Source organism: Delphinapterus leucas, chromosome 20, assembly GCF_059928025.1.
Source record: "Delphinapterus leucas isolate spDelLeu-1000000601 "Yukka" chromosome 20, BTC_Dleu_Yukka2, whole genome shotgun sequence".
NCBI classification, from domain to species: domain Eukaryota; kingdom Metazoa; phylum Chordata; class Mammalia; order Artiodactyla; family Monodontidae; genus Delphinapterus; species Delphinapterus leucas.
In genome coordinates this window covers 12,376,443-12,392,785 of record NC_143148.1, presented here as the reverse complement: position 1 = coordinate 12,392,785, position 16,343 = coordinate 12,376,443, and the positions used below count along the sequence as shown (strand labels likewise).

Below are 16,343 nucleotides of genomic sequence, written 5' to 3'. Positions count from 1 at the left end.
ATGTAAATAATACCGATGATCTGTATGCCTCCCCTACCCTGCTACTCATCGTTCCGCCGCGTTCTCGGCTCCAAGGGGGCGGTCCTGTCTATGTAAATAGATTATTTGCATACCCCTCCCACTCGCTTGGCATAATATGTGCCGAAACTCCCCCACCGGATCCAGCCCTTCCTAACTGCGTTCCTCCTCTCGCGCAGAAGGGGCGGAGCGGAGAGTGCATAAAAACCTTGTGTCGGCGACTGATCCGTTTCCCCTTTCTCGAGGGAGAGGGTGTTCTGAATTTCCTCGCCCCGCCCCGCGCGGCTCGCGCCTGCGCAAGCCTGGTCTCCTACGCCCGGATGCGGTCACGTGCCCACCGGGCGAGGCGGGGGCGGAGCGTCGCCGGTGGTGGGGGCGGGGTATGGCGCGCTGTGCGGCGCAGGGCGGCTGGCACAAACGGCGGCGCCGGGGCCGGAGGAAAAACCTCGGTGAGGAGACCGCGGGGAGGGCATGGAGCGGGGCGGAGAAGGCGCTTGAGGCCGGGCGCTGGCGCGAGCCGGGCGGGGTGCGGGGGCGGGCGCCCAGCACTCTGTGGCGAAGCCTGGCGACCCTGGGGAGGGGAGGGTGGGGGTGGGGCGTGGGGGAGGGAACGCGCGCCGGGCATGTTAAGCGCCGGCCGTTGGGGGGGTTGGGGGGGAGCAGGGAGCGGGCGGAGGGGGAGGGGAGGGGTGGGGACACGGGGTTCCAGCGGCCCTTAGGCCTTGTCTTCGTCTCCTGCTGTGCCCCGAGGGGCCCCAGGACCCGCACCGAAGGGACTTGGGAGGGGGGCGCTTTTTCCGTCGTCCTTTCCCCGAGTGCATGAGTCCTCCTCCACCCTTCCCTCTGTCGCTGTGGACCCTGCTCCCACGGGTCCCTTCCGTCTGTCTGTCTCAGGACCTCCCTTCCGTCTGGGTGTGTGTCAGCCCCTAACGGGCTTCCTCCTGTTGGGCTGGGTTCTGCCCGGCTGTCTCAGGCCCACCCTCCCTGCTCTTCTCCGGTGTGTGTTTCTGTCTCTGGACCCCCCAGTTTCCACGGTCTGTAGATCCCCACATTCCCTCTGTGTCTTCCAGGCAGATCCCCCCTCTCGCCCCCCCCCCAGTCTGTTTGTTTCTAACTCTCCTACTTCCCACACCGCCATCCTTTTCTACTTAAAGTCCCCTCCTTCTTTTCTGTCTGTGGGTCTGTGTCTGTCTGAGGGTGTCTCTCGCCCACAGCTCCCACTGCAGTCCTCTGCCTGTGGGTCAGCTACCCTGTCTCACCCCTCCAGCTGCCCCCTTATTGCCCCTTGTCTCTTAGTGATTCTACCCAAGTCCCAGAGTCTTTTTCTCCACGTGGCCTCAGGTTTTGGGGTCTTTGTAGGTAAGTCTAACTGTCTACTGCCCCTGCCACTCCCCACCCTCGCCCAGCCCTCTTCCCTGTAGCTCTTCTCACATTCCTTTCTCTCTCTCTCTCTCTCTCTCTGCTTCTCTCTCCAGCCACCGTGACAGGTCCCTTCCCAAGCCCCTAGGGACAGCAGAGGACTTGGGGACCAGCAAGCACCCCCAGGGCACGAGAAAAGCCTCTGCCATCTGCCCTGCCTCATCCTGCCCCACGCCAGGCCCAGCCGCCCCGGCCCCCGGCTGCATCAAGTGGAGGAGGAGGAGGTGTAGGAGGGTGGCACCATGGGCCTGGGCCGTGCCCTCCATGCCCGGGGGATGAAGACACTGCTGCCATGGACAGCCCGTGCCAGCCGCAGCCCCTGAGTCAGGCTCTCCCTCAGTTGCCGGGTTCGGTGTCAGAGCCCTTGGAGCCTAGCAGGGCCAGGATGGGGGTGGAGAGTTACCTGCCCTGTCCCCTGCTGTCCTCCTACCACCGTCCAGGAGGGCCTGGTGAGGCCTCGGCGGGGAGTGGGACCCCCAGAGCTACAGCTACTTCCACCACAGCCAGCCCCCTGCGGGAGGGCTTCGGTGGGCAGGATGGCGGCGAGCTGCGGCCGCTGCAGAGTGAGGGTGCTGCGGCACTGGTGACCAAGGGGTGCCAGCGACTGGCAGCCCAGGGCGCCCGGCCCGAGGCCCCCAAACGGAAATGGGCAGAGGATGGTGGGGATGCCCCCGCCCCCAGCAAGCGGCCCTGGGCCAGGCAGGAGAACCAGGAGGCAGAGGCAGAGGGGGAGGGCTGCAGCAGTGGCAGTGGTGAGGCCAGCGCCGGGCTGAGGGAGGAGGTGCTGCCCGCTGCACCCGAGCGCCTGGCCCTGGACTATATTGTGCCCTGCATGCGGTACTATGGCATCTGCGTCAAGGACAGCTTCCTGGGGGCGGCGCTGGGTGGCCGAGTGCTGGCAGAGGTGGAGGCCCTGAAGCGGGGCGGGCGCCTGCGTGATGGGCAGCTAGTGAGCCAGCGGGCTATCCCGCCACGCAGCATCCGTGGGGACCAGATTGCCTGGGTGGAAGGCCATGAGCCAGGCTGCCGAAGCATCGGTGCCCTCATGGCCCACGTGGATGCTGTAATCCGCCACTGTGCTGGGAGGCTGGGCAGCTACGTCATCAATGGGCGCACCAAGGTGAGGCTGCAGGGACCGGGTGGTGGGGTGGGGGGCTGCCCAGCACTTGTTGGATGCCTAGTGTTCTGAGCACCAGTGGGTTTGGAGATAGGCTTCTGGGGTCACAAAAGAGTTTAGGCAGCTCTGGCACAGGGACTGTTGGAGCTCACTTTGGGCTCTCACTCCCTGTGGCCTTAGTTTGTGTACCTGTAAACCATGGGTTTGGCCTGTAGTCACCATGGTTCTTGACCTTGCCAGGGATCCTCTTGAAGAACCTGAGGAGAGGTGCCGACAGTCATAGTCCCACATCTGTGCATGGGCCATGGTGGGGTTCACAGCCGCCTGATGTCTGTTCCTGGATCCTAGACCAAGAATGTTCAGTGTAGACAGGCACGGGTTTCTGCCTCTGCCGTCTGTACCTGTCTGTCTGCCCCTGTCTTTGTTCTTCCCTGTTCCCTTATTTTTTCATGTACTTGGGTATGTCTAGTCCATCCTGTCCATTGCCTGTCTTTGGTCTGTCTGTTCTGTCTCCCGGGTAGGAGAACCAGAAGGTGGAACGGGGAGGGGGGCAGTGGTGAGGCCAATGCCGGGCTGAGGGAGGAGGCACTGCCCACTGTGCTTGGTGCTGGGCTACATTGTGCACTGTTGGCCATACTGTGGCATTTGCATCATGGACGGCTTTCTGGGGGTGTCTGTGTGCCGGCCCAGGTGGAGGTTATGTCCCCATCTTTCCCATCCCTCCCCATCCTAGACCCTGTCCTCAATCCTGTCTGTTCTGTCTCTCCATCACTTTATCCTTGTCTGGCTCTGGTCTGTTTTCCTTGATCCTCTGCCGTTGTATCTTTTCTTGGTCCCTTTCTCTTGTTTTAGAGTAGCAGTTATCTTTTTTTTTGGAACCTGGGCCTGTTTAAGAATCTGCCAGAAACCACAGACCCTGTCTTAAAAAAATGCTCATTTGATTGGAGTTTATGGTCAGTGATAAGGGCCTTCTGGGCCTGCAGCCGCCCATTCAAGAACCTGGGGTTAGGAGCCTGCACAGGACGGTAGTCCGTAGGGCCTTTTGGCCTGCTGACGTGTTAATTCTCCTCGTGGAGGGGTGTGAGGATCCTGGCCTTGAGTCCAGGGTTTGGCGGTGTTAGGACAAGGCCCGGTAGGGAGTGCCCACTGCACAGCACCAGTGATGCCTGGCTGATGGCACAGACTGTGTTTTGCCCTGCAGGCATGAGGCTGTGCTCCTGATGTCCTCTCCCTCCTCCCTCAGATCCCGTCTTGGGTTCTGTCTCTGCAGCTTCCGTCTCAGGCTGGAGCTGGCTCGGGGACTAGGGCTCCCCCGGGCCGAAGCCATACTGGCTTCCCCGCCCCAGCTGGAACTTGTCCTGCTTCCCTCTCCCTCCTGTTACTTTGGTAGCTGGAGGGCCAGAGGCGGCCCCTCCCAGGGGCAGGAGAGATCAGTGGGAATCTCCCTAGCCACAGGGTGTTCAGCCCCATCTCCCCAGGGTCACCCATCCTCACAGGAGGGAGGTTGGTGGGGAGACCACAAGAGTTGAGTGGCCAAGGGCAGGATGCTTCTCTGAGCCTCTGCTCATCCACAGGATAGGAAAACCAGGTTAACTCCCCAGCTAGGCTGTGGCCATTTCAGGAGGGAAGGGGAGGGGAGAGGGCGCAGATCTCTTTTCCTTTGGTGCCTTGGATGTGGTTGGGAGCAGGCCCTGGAGGGGTGGTGGGGTGGGTGTTGAGACTTTTTAGCCTTGGGAGGTAAGAACAAGCCTGGCTGGACTAAGAAGGGAGGGGAAGAGCCAACCCAGCCACTGGAGTTCCTCTCAGACCCTCCCCTGCCCCAGTGAGGCAGCAACTGCAGGCTTCCTCGCCTTCAGAGGGCAACATCTGGGCTCCCTCCCCAAGCTCTGGAGTAAGACAGTGTGGGGTGGTCACGGTAGCGGCGTGGGGGGTGGGGGCTCAGATCACCAGTGTGGTTTGGGCTGGTAACAACCTGCCTCTTGGTCCCGAGCGCCGCTCCTGTGCTCTTGCCTTCCTCCTCTCCCTAGATCCTCTGCTCAGTTGGCCTGCAGGTGGGAGGGAATTGACTCCCATTGGCATCAAGGACTACCATAGGTGACCCCGGGAGGCCCCTTTAAGAGCAGTTTGGAGGTGGGGCCTGCTGCTGTTGGCTGAGACCTGGGATTCTGGTTGGGGGGGTGGGGTGTGCATGCACAGTGATACTAGCTGCCCCTTCCTGGAGATGGAAGTGTGAGGAGCAAGTTTCCGTGTTACTCTGGTTGTTGTCCCTTCCCTTGTGGGGGCAGGAAGTAGATGCTTCTCGGGGGCCGGAGGATGCCACCCCCAGCCCCACTCCCAGGTGAGTATATGTGGGGGGAGGGGGGCCTTAAAGGGCCTGTTCCTGTGCCTACCTTCACACACACAGGAGTCCCATTCCCTGACAGACTACAGAGACCCTGTGAGGATGCACGGGAAGGATGGAATGGAGGCCCTGAGACCCAGAGGAGCGCTTTTAATTAGCAGCTCCCTCCTTGGCACTAGGGAGACAGGCCTGGCCCTAGCGGCCAGTATTAGGTAAACAGGTACCTGTGCTGATTTTGCACTGAGAGGGATGGAATGGGAAATCAGCCCAGGTGCCTTCAGCTAGAGGACTCGAGGTGCTCCTGGCCCTGAGACCTGAATAACAAGGGGGACGAGTGGAAGAGCGTTCAGGCAGGTGCAGAGGCCTTGAGGATGAGCTTGGCCTGGTCAGAGAAGAGAGGAGGATTTCGAGGTTGGAGATAGTGTATGAGGCTAGTGGCCTTGGAGGCTGTGGTCAGGAGTTTGTGTTCTCTTGGGATGCAGCGAGGAACTTGAAGGGGTTTGAGCAGTGGTGAGCTGGAGTAAAGGGCCTCTGGCTGCTGTGGGGATGGGTTGTGCGGGAAGAGGTTGCAGCACTGGACCCCTTTCCCCACCCCACCCCACCCTTGAGCAAAACCGGCAAAATCTCCAAAAAAGTAGTTGTTAGCTCCATTTCGTGGATGAGGAACTGGAGATGGGGAAGTTCCGTCATCTGCCAAACATCACAGCTTATGTTGCCGCACTGAGACTTGAACCCAGGAGATAGGTCTGCAGGAACACCTGGGCCCTTTTCCTCGCATCACATCCATCACTTTGCTGGGTACCTGATGAGAAACAGGCCCGGAGTGGCTAGACCCAGGACTCAGAATGGCCAGGGCTGCCTAGGGCAGTGGCAGCTATCCAGGAGAGGAGGCGAGAACCCTGTGGCTAGACCTGTGCACACAGAAGCCGAGACCTGGAACAAGGTCTGACTCAGATCTATGGGGGTCAGGAGCCTCCAAAGTCATGTTCTCGGAGGGGTTCGTGCTACTGCTGTAAACCGAAGGTTTTCATTAGCCCCCTTTTACAGATGAGGCGTTTTGAGGCCCATTCAGGTGATGAGACTGTCCAAGGCTACTTGGCAGGTTTTCATTAGCCCCCTTTTACAGATGAGGTGTTTTGAGGCCCATTCAGGTGATGAGACTGTCCAAGGCTACTTGGCAGGTTTTGCTTGGAGTTGGGATTAGATCTCAGGTTCTGGGCACATTCTGGGTTTTGGTACCTGTTCAGTTGTGTAGGAGGCAGATTATTTAGCGGGTCTTCTTTATAGTAAGGTCAGTGGTTCTCAACATGGCTGCACGTCAGGATTACCTGGGGAACCTTTAAAAATTCCAGGCTCCACCTGAGACCATGTACGTCAGAACCTCTGAGGTGGGCCTCGGTATCAGTGCCCCAGGTCATTCCAACTCTACAGCTCAAGGAGAGAACTCCTGGTGTGGGGCTGTGAGGCCACATCCCTGCACACCAGGAAATGTTTAAATTGCTTTTATCCTAGTGAAATGTCTGACGTGGGGTCAGGTTATCTTTAAAAAACCAAGCCCTCAGTTGCTCACTGAGCTGCATGCTGGCACCAGATGCGGGGGGGTAGGGGCGTGAGGTGTGTGTGTGTGTGTTGGGCTGTTGAGGCCCAGGAGCTGAGGTTTCTTGTGGATGGAGGCTTGGCTGAAAAAGGAGAAAAGGAGAAAGTCTGGGTGCTGGAACCCTTGGAGCCCAGGACACCTGAGGAAAGATGAGGGTCCGGGAGGGGTGAGAAAGAGGAGGTGATGGCTGCTTCTCTAACGTCCCTGCCAGTTAGCCTCAGTAAACCCTCTCCATCCGTCTCTGCCAGGCCATGGTGGCATGTTACCCAGGTAACGGGCTGGGGTACGTGAGACACGTTGACAATCCCCATGGCGATGGGCGCTGCATCACCTGCATCTATTACCTGAATCAGAACTGGGACGTCAAGGTAGGATGTTGGGGGTGGGGTGGCGTGCATCCATCGCATTTTCCTTTCCCAGCTCAGCTTCTAGCATTGTCCCCTTCCTCTTCCCAACCCACGGGAGGGGGGCGGTGGAATGTGCCCAATGGCTCTTTCTGGGAAATGGGACCTCCTCTTCAGCTGACTGTGTGGCAGCAGTTCCCCCTCTTTGGGGAATGGTGCTGTCTGCCCAGCCCCCAGCCTAACCAGCACTTCCCCCGCCCCATTTCCTGTCTTCTTAAGTAGCTTCCTGCCCATCTCCATGGTGATGCAGACTCTGGGTTGTCATTCATTTTGAGAGCCTGAGTGGTGGGAGGGAGTGATGTGTGAAGTTATTATGCCCCCTGGTGGGCTCCTGGGGGCCGGCAGTGCAAGGCAGGGGCTCTAGGCAGGGCTCCCAGCCTGCCTCATCCTCTGGCCTGCCTTCAGGTGCATGGCGGCCTACTGCAGATATTCCCTGAGGGCCGTCCCGTGGTAGCCAACATTGAGCCACTCTTTGACCGGCTGCTCATTTTCTGGTCTGATCGGCGGAACCCCCATGAGGTGAAACCAGCCTATGCCACCAGGTATGGTCCATACTTCTGGGAATGTGCCCAGGTGCTCCCCCTGTGCCAGCAAAGTCTTGTCAGACCCCTGAAGTGACTAGGAAGTGATGGCGTGCCAAGAGGGGGCGGCTCGGGGTGGATATAGTGGCTGGAATTGAAGAAAAGTGATCTCTAACCACCCTCTGGGGCTGCTCTGGTCTCCAGGTACGCCATCACTGTCTGGTATTTTGATGCCAAGGAGCGAGCAGCAGCCAAAGACAAGTATCAGCTAGGTACCGGCCTCCCAGTGTCCCCTCCCTCAGGTCCCTCCTCTTCCGTGTACCTCCCTGGGCCTCAAGCCGCCTCTTCAGTCTCTCACTGGATCCTGTCGCTCATTTTTCCTCATCTTTGCCTACCATCCCTAGACAGTTCACTCTCCTGGCATTCCCCAGCATGAGCCCCATCTCTTCTGGTCATCTCCCCTTCTTCCCAGGTTTCCTTGGTCTCTTAGTTCCGTCCCTGATGACTCAGTCTCCTGTCCCCCTTCACCCCCAGCATCAGGACAGAAGGGTGTCCAAGTACCTGTATCACAGCCGACTACGCCCACCTAGTGGCTAGCCCCAGAGCTGCATGGACAGACAGCTTGCCTGACTTCGGGAGAGCCCTGGGCCCTGGTGCCGCCAGTCACGGTGCCTGCTCCTGCCCCGCCACTGCCGCTGCTTCTGACTTTGCCTCTGTTCTGCCTGGTGTGGAGGGCTCCATCCATCGCTGAGAACCAAGGAGGAGGAGAGACCTCTGCTGCCCTGGGCTGGGGGCTGGGGTTGTGACCTGGGCAGAGGCTGGTGTTGGGGACTGCCATTACTGGAGCTGGGGGCCTGTGTCCTGCCCTGTCTGGTCATGCATGCCCCTCTCAGGTTTGGAGAGCTGGAAGGAGGCACTGCCACCTCCCACCAGAATGCAGGATTTGGGGTTGGGGTGAGTCATGGCCTCTTGCTGGCAAAGGTTTGTGGGGGAGTATCCCCAAGCCCCCCACTCCTCCAGCCTGGAATGTGAAGTGACTCCCCAACCCCTTTGGCCATGGCACCTTTTGGACTAGGCTGCCGCTGCTTGGGCAGGATAAAAGGTGCTGGGAGGAGCATGGGTCTGCAAGTCCTGTCAGCCAAGAAATAAAAGTTTACCTCAGAGCTGCACACATCTGACTGACTCACTCCCTGTTGGTAAGAAGATCCCTCCGTCTGCAATTCAGGGCCTTTATTGACCAAAGAGGGTAAGGAGGTCTGAGAGCCAGTGAGCAGAGGGTGGCTGAACCTGACTTCAGCGGGCCACCAGACAGAGGTGGAAGGCTGGGGGCACGTTGCCCAGGCCCGTGCACTGTGGGGTGAGGTCGATGTTGGCGGGGCTCCCCACGGGGAGCAGGCAGAACTGCTGTAGAATGGAGGTGAGGAAGACCTCGGATCGGGCCAGGCCTGCACCCAGGCACATTGCTTTCCTGGGGACATGGGGGTGTGGAATGAGAAACCCATGCACCCCATGGCACGTCCAGGCTGGTCCCCTCTGCCCAGCCCAGACCTGGGGCAAAGGGCATGAAGGAGTTGTTGCTCTGGAACTCACCCTTGTCATTCAGGAAGTTGGTGGGATTGAAACAGTCTGGGTCCTTAAATTGGGTGAGATCCTGGTGTGCAGACACAAGGAGAGGAATCATGAAGGTGCCCTGGGGAGATGTGCAAGGGTTGCTTGAAAAATTGGCAAGTGACTATTCCACACATCCATCCAAGACCCCATTTCGAAGTCAGCGGCAAGGAAGGCCGCCTGCTTTCTTGCTCCCAGAGTCAGTGCTCTGGACGCTTAGGCCTGCTGATCTCTGTTAATAGGCCCTCTCCAGTCCCTGCGCAGGATCCCCAGTCTTGGTGGCCACCTTGGGCAGGAAGTGGCTGCGCAGGTGGGCATCACAGGTGAGGGCACGCGGCAGCTCCAGCGGTAGCACGCTGAAGACGCTTTGGATCTCCTGCAGCGTGGCGTCGGTGTAGGGCAGGCGTTCTTAGTCCTCCAGGCTTGGGGCCCACATTCGGCCTACCACGGGATCCAGCTCCGCCTGCGCTTTGGCTGGGGCCGGCAGAGATGTGAACTACCCCAGCCTCCAGCCAACCCACAACCCTAGCCGCCTCATCCCTAGCTGTCCAGCTCAGAAGCCTACCACCTCTGGGTATTTGAACAGAATGAGGAGTCCATAGCGCAGGGTGGTGCTTGTGGCCTCGGTACTGCCAAGGAAGTGGTTATGCGTCGTCATCACCAATGTCTCCTGGAAATGGCTCTCCGGGTCCTTCTGTGGGTAGAGGAGCCAGGCGTCTGCTGGTGGGCAGCAGGGCCCTGTACCTTATCCGTTTGATCAGGAAGCAATCGAAATTGCGGGGTTCCCCGGGCTGCCGGTTGCTGCTGGGTTTGCTGAGAGGTGAAAACTCTTAAGCTCTGCTAAGTTTCAGAAGATTCCGTGGTGTGGGCCTGGGAGCCATTTTAGGAGGGAGGGGAAAATGTACATCTGGGGGGACAGGAAATCAATAGGACCTTGAACAAGACCATTCGTTTCCCTATGGGGAGACTGGACCAGGACTTTGATGTTGTAGGTTCTAAAACTCTTCCATTCCAAGATTCTAAGACTGCCCCATTCTAATGATCCAATGTAGGTAGGTCCATGTACTCGGAATCTGGCATAGATTGGGCACACGAGGGAGGGATGGGGGCCAACCCTCTCACCTCACCCTATCTGGAACTCATGATGCAGAAGTTGTCATTGAAAAGGTCCAGGAGCCTCAGGAACTCTGGGTCCTCGTAGCCATAGCGGTTCTCAAAGACCACGGAACACATAACGTTAGATACAGCATTATCTAGTAGCCGCCGGGGGTCGAACGGAGCTCCTGGGAGTGGGAACATGACAAGGTCATACGCTGTGGCTCGGCCCCCACCCAGCTCTTGGGTTTACTGGCTTCATTCCACCCAAACGCCTTCCCTAGGGCACACCCACAACAGGTCCCTATCCTTTTCCGACCAGGCCGTACCAACGCTGTCTTGAAATTCGCCAAGCAGACAAGGCGCCTCTTCCAGGACACGGTCCTCGATGGTCCGCGTACCCAAGCCGAACTCCTTAAGTGCTCCAAGTGCAAAATTGCGCAGCGTCCGGCAGCGCTGTCCGTTAAAAGCCACGATGCCTGGGGGAGTGGAACAAAGAAGGGGACGGGCCGGGGAGTTAGCCACGCCCCATCCCGGAAGCATCCCGTAGTGGAGTCGACTTCCTCGCAACTCTTCGCTCTGCTTCAGTTCCAGGTCTTTTGGTTGCTACCCCAGCCTTCTCGGCCCTATCCGCACATTGGCCGCACCTCTGCTGGTCCCGATTCCTCATCCCCGTGCTGGCTCTCTTTGGCCTTGACTCTTAGGCTCTTCTCTTCTACTGGCTGCACAAGGATCCAGCCTCCGCCACCGCCATTCGACCCCTACACTGTGGCTCCTCCCCAACCTCTCCTCAGAAGCCTTGACTCTATTAGGCCCCGCTCCATTTCCCCCGGTCTCGCTCTGTATCGCAAACTGGACGTTCCCGGCCCGCACTTCCGCCGACCAGGCCTCACCGTTTCCGCGTGTGAAGCGTTCGAAGGCTGCCCTGGCCCCGCGGCCGGAGAAGGCATCCGCTTGCAGCACTAATGCGTCCCGCTGCGCTGCGTAGCTGCACGGCACCACTGCAGGGCGCGGGCCCAGCCACATGGTGAACACCGGACCCCAGCGGCCAGGGAGCTACACGGAGCCGGTGCTCAGCGGGCCCGGGTCTGGGCTCCTGACCCCTCCGCCATTGAGACCCAAGAGCCCGGCCCCCAGCTCCCTTCTCCTTCAGACCCAGGAGTCCAGCCCCACCGCCTTCCCTCAAAATCTAGAAGTCCAGGTCCCCAGCCCCCTGCACCCTCAGAACTAGGTATCTGGGCCCTCAGCAGCTCCCCAGCCTTGAGCCAGAACAGACCTCTCCGCTCCCCATCCCCTGGGACCAGACTACCCGCCCCAGGCTCCCCCTCCCTTGGCACCCGGGAGTCGGGGGTGGGGGGTGGGGGTGCAGCGAGACTCCGCCCTGAACCAGGAGCTCAGGGCCACTGCCCCTTTTCCCTCCAGATCTAACTTCCCACCCCCAGTCTCCTTTCCCAGAAGGCAGGACTCCAGGCCCCTCACCCTCTGTCAGGACTCGGGGTCCGAGCCCTCAGCTCTGTCTTCATTCAGAGAAGCAGGAGTTCTAGCCCCCAGCCCCACCTCCAGGAATCCAGAATCCTGTTACCCCACCCACTGTCGGGGCTACCTCCGTGAGTGCACGGTCCAGGTGTCCAGACTCGAGCTGCAGCAAGTTCCGCCGAAGCGGGAGAGGTACGGGCCCAGGGGTAGGGCCGCCTGCGTCTGAGCGCCGGGTGCACCCCAACCCCGCCTGGCTGCTTGCACCTCTTCGCCTCTCTTTGATTCCCTTGGGGTCTTGGGTGGAGCAGGGATGGAGACTGAAAGTGGGAGGGGTGGCCGCCTTTGGGATGCTCATTCTGTAATTCCCCAACCCAAAGTCTGCACCCTGCCCCCAGCCCTATCACTGCTGGCCTTGGCTCCTCCTGGCCTTTTTTTGTGTGTGTGTGCCTGCCTCAGCCTGTCCTATTTGGTAGCCTTAATGCACTAGCATTTTCATGTCAGCATACCTGGTCAACAGGTGCACCCTCTTGAACCCCCAGCACCTGTGGGTCCGTCTCACTTGGCCTGTAGCTGTGCCTTCCTAATCCCCTGGACACCTCTGGGCCTATGACCACTGAACGCTGTACCTTGTACTTCTGATAACTCAAAACATCCTGACTGCTAAATGCACTTCTTAGAGCGCTCCTGGTGATGTGTCCATTCGCCTGGCACTCCTGTGCCCTGTGCCTGTGATTCCTGGGGACTCGCACCTGAGCCCTTGTCACTTCCACACCCATTGCTCTTGGAGCTCTGTATGCCATACATGTCTCCCAGATGCTCACTCAAGTCCCCTAGCGTCCTGGTGCCCATCAGCTTGGCACTGCCATGCCTTTCGTATGACTCCTGGCTGCCTTCCCACGGTTGACACCCTTGTATTTCCACACTTAGGCCCTGCCCTGAACTCCTGCCATCTCTATTCCCAATGCTCTGGCTCCCAGATGCCCCAAATGTCCTATGCCTATGCTGCTACACCCCTGGTCTCCAGTCCCCTAGACTCCTCAGTGGGCACCCCCGCCTGATGCCAGGCCACGATGGTCCAGGGGCGGGGGTTGTGGCTGAGTCTGTACTTGGAACAGACTGTTCAGGAATGCGGCCCACCCTGCCGCCCACCCTGCCGTGCCGGATCCAGCCTTCCGCCAGGTACCTGGCACAGGGCCCAGACCTGGGGAGACGGTGGGGGAGCTGTGCAGAGTCTGGGACAGGGCTTGTCTCTGGGAGTGTCTCTCTCACCCTCAGTCTCTGTGTTTCTCTGTTCATCTCTCTCTCTTTCTCTCTCTTCCCATTTCTCTCTCTCTCTCTCTCTCTGTTTCACTCTCAGTGCCTACCTCTGTTCATGTTTGTCTTCTCTCTCGTGCGCTCTCTCTTTTCAATGTGTCTTTTTCTCTCCCTGCCTCTTCCAGCTTGTATTTACCTTAATCTCCCTCTGTCTCTGCTTTCCCGTCTTCCTGCCTGTTTGTGTAGCACGTCTCCCTACCTGTCAGCCTTTGTCTGCCTGGTGACTGGCAGGGGCTGAGGGGCAGGGCACTGCTCAGAGGCACTGACTCTGCAGACAGCAGGGCTGCAGCAAGCATGCCCTCGCCACCCCCTCCCCCAACTCCCACCCCAGCCTCTCCGATGGATCCTCTTTCTCAGGCTCTTTTCAAGAGCAGGCATTTTGTCTTGTTCACTTCTGTACCCCCAGCACGTAAAATAGTGCTCAGCACACAGTTGGCACTCAGTAAATGTTGCTGAATGAATGCATGGCTTTCTTCATCCCTATTTCTGTCTCTGTTTCTCTCTCTCTCTCTCTTTTTTAATTGGAGTATGGTTGCTTTACAATGTGTGTTAGTTTCTGCTGTACAGCGAGGTGAATAAGCTATGTGTGTACATATATCCCCTCTTTTTTGGATTTCCTTCCCATTTGGGTCACCACAGTGCATTGAGTAGAGTTCCCTGTGCTATACAGCAGGTTCTCATTAGTTATCTATTTTATACATATACGTGTATATATGTCAATCCCAATCTCCCAATTCATCCCACCCCCCTTTCCCTCCTTGGTGTCCATACGTGTGTTCTCTACATCTGTGTCTCTACTTCTGCCTTGCAAACAGGTTCATCAGTACCATTTTTCTAGATTCTACATATATGCGTTAATATAAGATGTTTTTCCCTTTCTGACTTACTTCACTCTGTATGACAGTCTCTAGGTCCATCCATGTCTCTACAAATGACCCAGTTTTGTGGTTGAGTAATATTCCATTGTATATATGTACCACATCTTCTTTATCCATTCTTCTGTTGATGGGCATTTAGGTTGCTTCCATGACCTGGCTATTGTAAATAGTGCTGCAGTAAACATTGGGGTGCTTATGGTTAAAATATTATACTTCCCTTTTTTTTTTTTTTTGTGGTACGCGGGACTCTCACTGTTGTGGCCTCTCCCGTTGCGGAGCACAGGCTCCGAGCGCGCAGGCTCAGCGGCCATGGCTCATGGGTCCAGCCGCTCCGCGGCACGTGGGATCTTCCCGGACCGGGGCACGAACCCGTGTCCCCTGCATCGGCAGGCAGACTCTCAACCACTGCGCCACCAGGGAAGCCCTATACTTCCCTTTTAATTCATTTGGTTCCACATTACAAATCTAATCTCAAGTTTGTCATTTACTCTTAGACAATATAAATTCTTGTCTCTGTTTCTCTCTGTTGCTCTATAATTCGGACTCTATTTCTCTCAATCTCTGTCTTTGGCTGAATCCTTGTGACTGTCTCCCTTCCTGCCTGTCTCTGTTTCTTCTCTTGAGGCTTCTCTCTGGTTCTCTTTTTGTCCTTTCAGATCTCTGTCTCTCTTCAGCTCTGTGCCTCTCTTAATTTCCATCTTGACTTTAGCATCTCCTTGTCTTCCTTCTCTTTGGGCATCTCTTATCTCTCCCCTTTTCTCAGTTCCTCTCTTTCTCCTCCTCTGTCTCTCTGTCTCTCTCACTCCCAATCTTTGGTTTTCAGGATCTCTATGTATCTCTCTATCTCTGTCTGTCTCTTTCTCTTTGTCATGTGTTTCTCTTTCGCATCTCTCCATCTTTCTTTCTCAGGACCTCTGAATCTCTCCTTTCCCCCCTCCACCTCTGCGTCCCTGCCTGGGCCCTGGGGCAGACTCTGTGCTTGGCCTGTGGTGGGAACAGTGTGGGGATTAGGGAGCCACCACCCCATGTGGGTGCCACCTATAAGCCTCCCTCCAGCCAGGCCCATACTCAGCAGAGCATGTCCCAGCTTCTGGGTGACCTTGGGGAGACTCCACTCAGGCTAGGGCCTTCCAGGTCACCTCTGCGCATGGCTAGCGGGGCCAGCCTCCTTCTATCTGACTCCAGCTCAATGAAACTTGAGATGCCTGCTCCTTGAGAAAAGCTACTGTCAGCAGATGTCAGCTTGTCAAGTCCAGTCCCAAGCTGCGAGGCCCCATGCCTGGGACCGCTATCCCCACCCCAGAGGGAGGAAATGCAAGACAAAGAAACAGTCCAATGAGAGGGATGAGAAATGGGGGAGAGTTTCGGTCTTCCAGTGCCTCACTTCCCCATTCATTGCCCTTCCGCTCTTTCTCTGGTCATTTTTGTTTCTTTCTTTGTCTCTGTCTTCTATTCTCTCTTTTTTTTTTTTTTCGGTACGCGGGCCTCTCACTGTTGTGGCCTCTCCCATTGCAGAGCACAGGCTCCAGACGCGCAGGCCCAGTGGCCATGGCTCATGGGCCCAGCCGCTCCGCGGCATGTGGGATCTTCCCGGACCGGGGCACGAACCCGTGTCCCCTGCATCGGCAGGCGGACTCTCAACCACTGCGCCACCAGGGAAGCCCTCTTCTATTCTCTTTGCGTCCCTAGGTCTCCGTCTCCATATCTCTCTGCTTTCCTCTGTGTCTCTGACTCATAAGATTTTGAAGAGCAGTGTTGGAGCCAGATGATCTGCGTTCCAAACCCAGCTCTGCCCGTTTCTGGCTGTGTAATATTGGGCAAGTCACTTCACCTCTCTGAGCAACCTCAGTTTGCTCATCTGTAAAAATGTATAATAAAATTGCTTTGTCTCATAGGGATATTTAAATGAGGCATTTGGACCAGTGTGTGAATAGGAAGCACTAGGTAAGTGTTAGTAATTGTGATTTCTCAGCCTCTGGGTCTGTTTATTTCTCCGGGTCTCTCACTTTCTCCCTGCTTGCATCTCCATCTTTGTACAGTGCCCTGCATCTCTTGCAGACCTTTTCCATATCTCTCTAGGCTGCTGTCTTTTTTTTGGCCTTGGCTTCTCTGCCTCTGTCTTCATTCGAGCCCTCACAGCCTTTACCTTCCAGCCTGTCTCCAGGAAACAATTTCTCCCAGTTTTTAACCGCCCTAAGGGTGAGGGTTGAACTCATCACAGCCAGGTGTCTCCCCTCTCTGCAGCCAGACCTTCCTTCTCCCCATCCTAGAGGACTATCCTCCTCCCTTTAATTCAGCCAAGGCAGGTTCGAATCTATTATAATTTATTATAAATTGATACAAAATCCCCCAAAGTGTGCGCAACAGAACGAGTTCTGTGGATAAAACAAGGCATGCACTTCCCCTTCCCCTTGGCTTTCTCTGCCTCTGGGGGCTCAGAAGGTAAAGACAGGAGCGATGGGGGATGGGCATGCGGCAGGTGAGGGGAAGCGAGTGTGACAGCGAGAGGGATGGGGCGCAGGGGAACGGGCGGTCCTCAACGCTCACTGGCGAAC

General features: G+C 57.3%; 2 protein-coding genes and 1 pseudogene across 4 annotated transcripts; 1 reads left to right on the top strand and 2 right to left on the bottom strand.

Moving 5' to 3' along the window:
* Positions 1-334: 334 nt before the first annotated feature.
* EGLN2 (egl-9 family hypoxia inducible factor 2) lies at positions 335-8,588 on the top strand. Of its 3 annotated transcripts, none has more exons than XM_089902821.1 (6): positions 336-467; positions 1,494-2,557; positions 6,741-6,860; positions 7,302-7,438; positions 7,622-7,689; positions 7,890-8,588. In XM_089902821.1, exons 2-6 carry the CDS (start codon positions 1,730-1,732, stop codon positions 8,012-8,014), a joined length of 1,278 nt encoding a protein of 425 aa, XP_089758947.1. In that variant the 5' UTR covers positions 336-467; positions 1,494-1,729; the 3' UTR covers positions 8,015-8,588. The 3 variants fall into 3 exon arrangements, with proteins under 3 accessions (XP_089758948.1, XP_089758947.1, XP_022441309.1); XM_022585601.3 differs by having other exon boundaries at positions 337-467; positions 7,952-8,588; XM_089902822.1 differs by lacking the exons at positions 7,302-7,438; positions 7,622-7,689 and having other exon boundaries at positions 335-467; positions 7,952-8,588.
* Positions 8,488-9,683, bottom strand: LOC149744598 (uncharacterized; annotated as a pseudogene).
* Positions 9,684-10,153: 470 nt separating this feature from the next.
* On the bottom strand, positions 10,154-10,663 carry LOC115802571 (cytochrome P450 2C11-like). Its single transcript, XM_030761254.2, has 2 exons — positions 10,450-10,663; positions 10,154-10,308 (listed from the first exon to the last, which is right to left on the bottom strand). Exons 1-2 carry the CDS (start codon positions 10,661-10,663, stop codon positions 10,154-10,156), a joined length of 369 nt encoding a protein of 122 aa, XP_030617114.1.
* Positions 10,664-16,343: the final 5,680 nt, after the last annotated feature.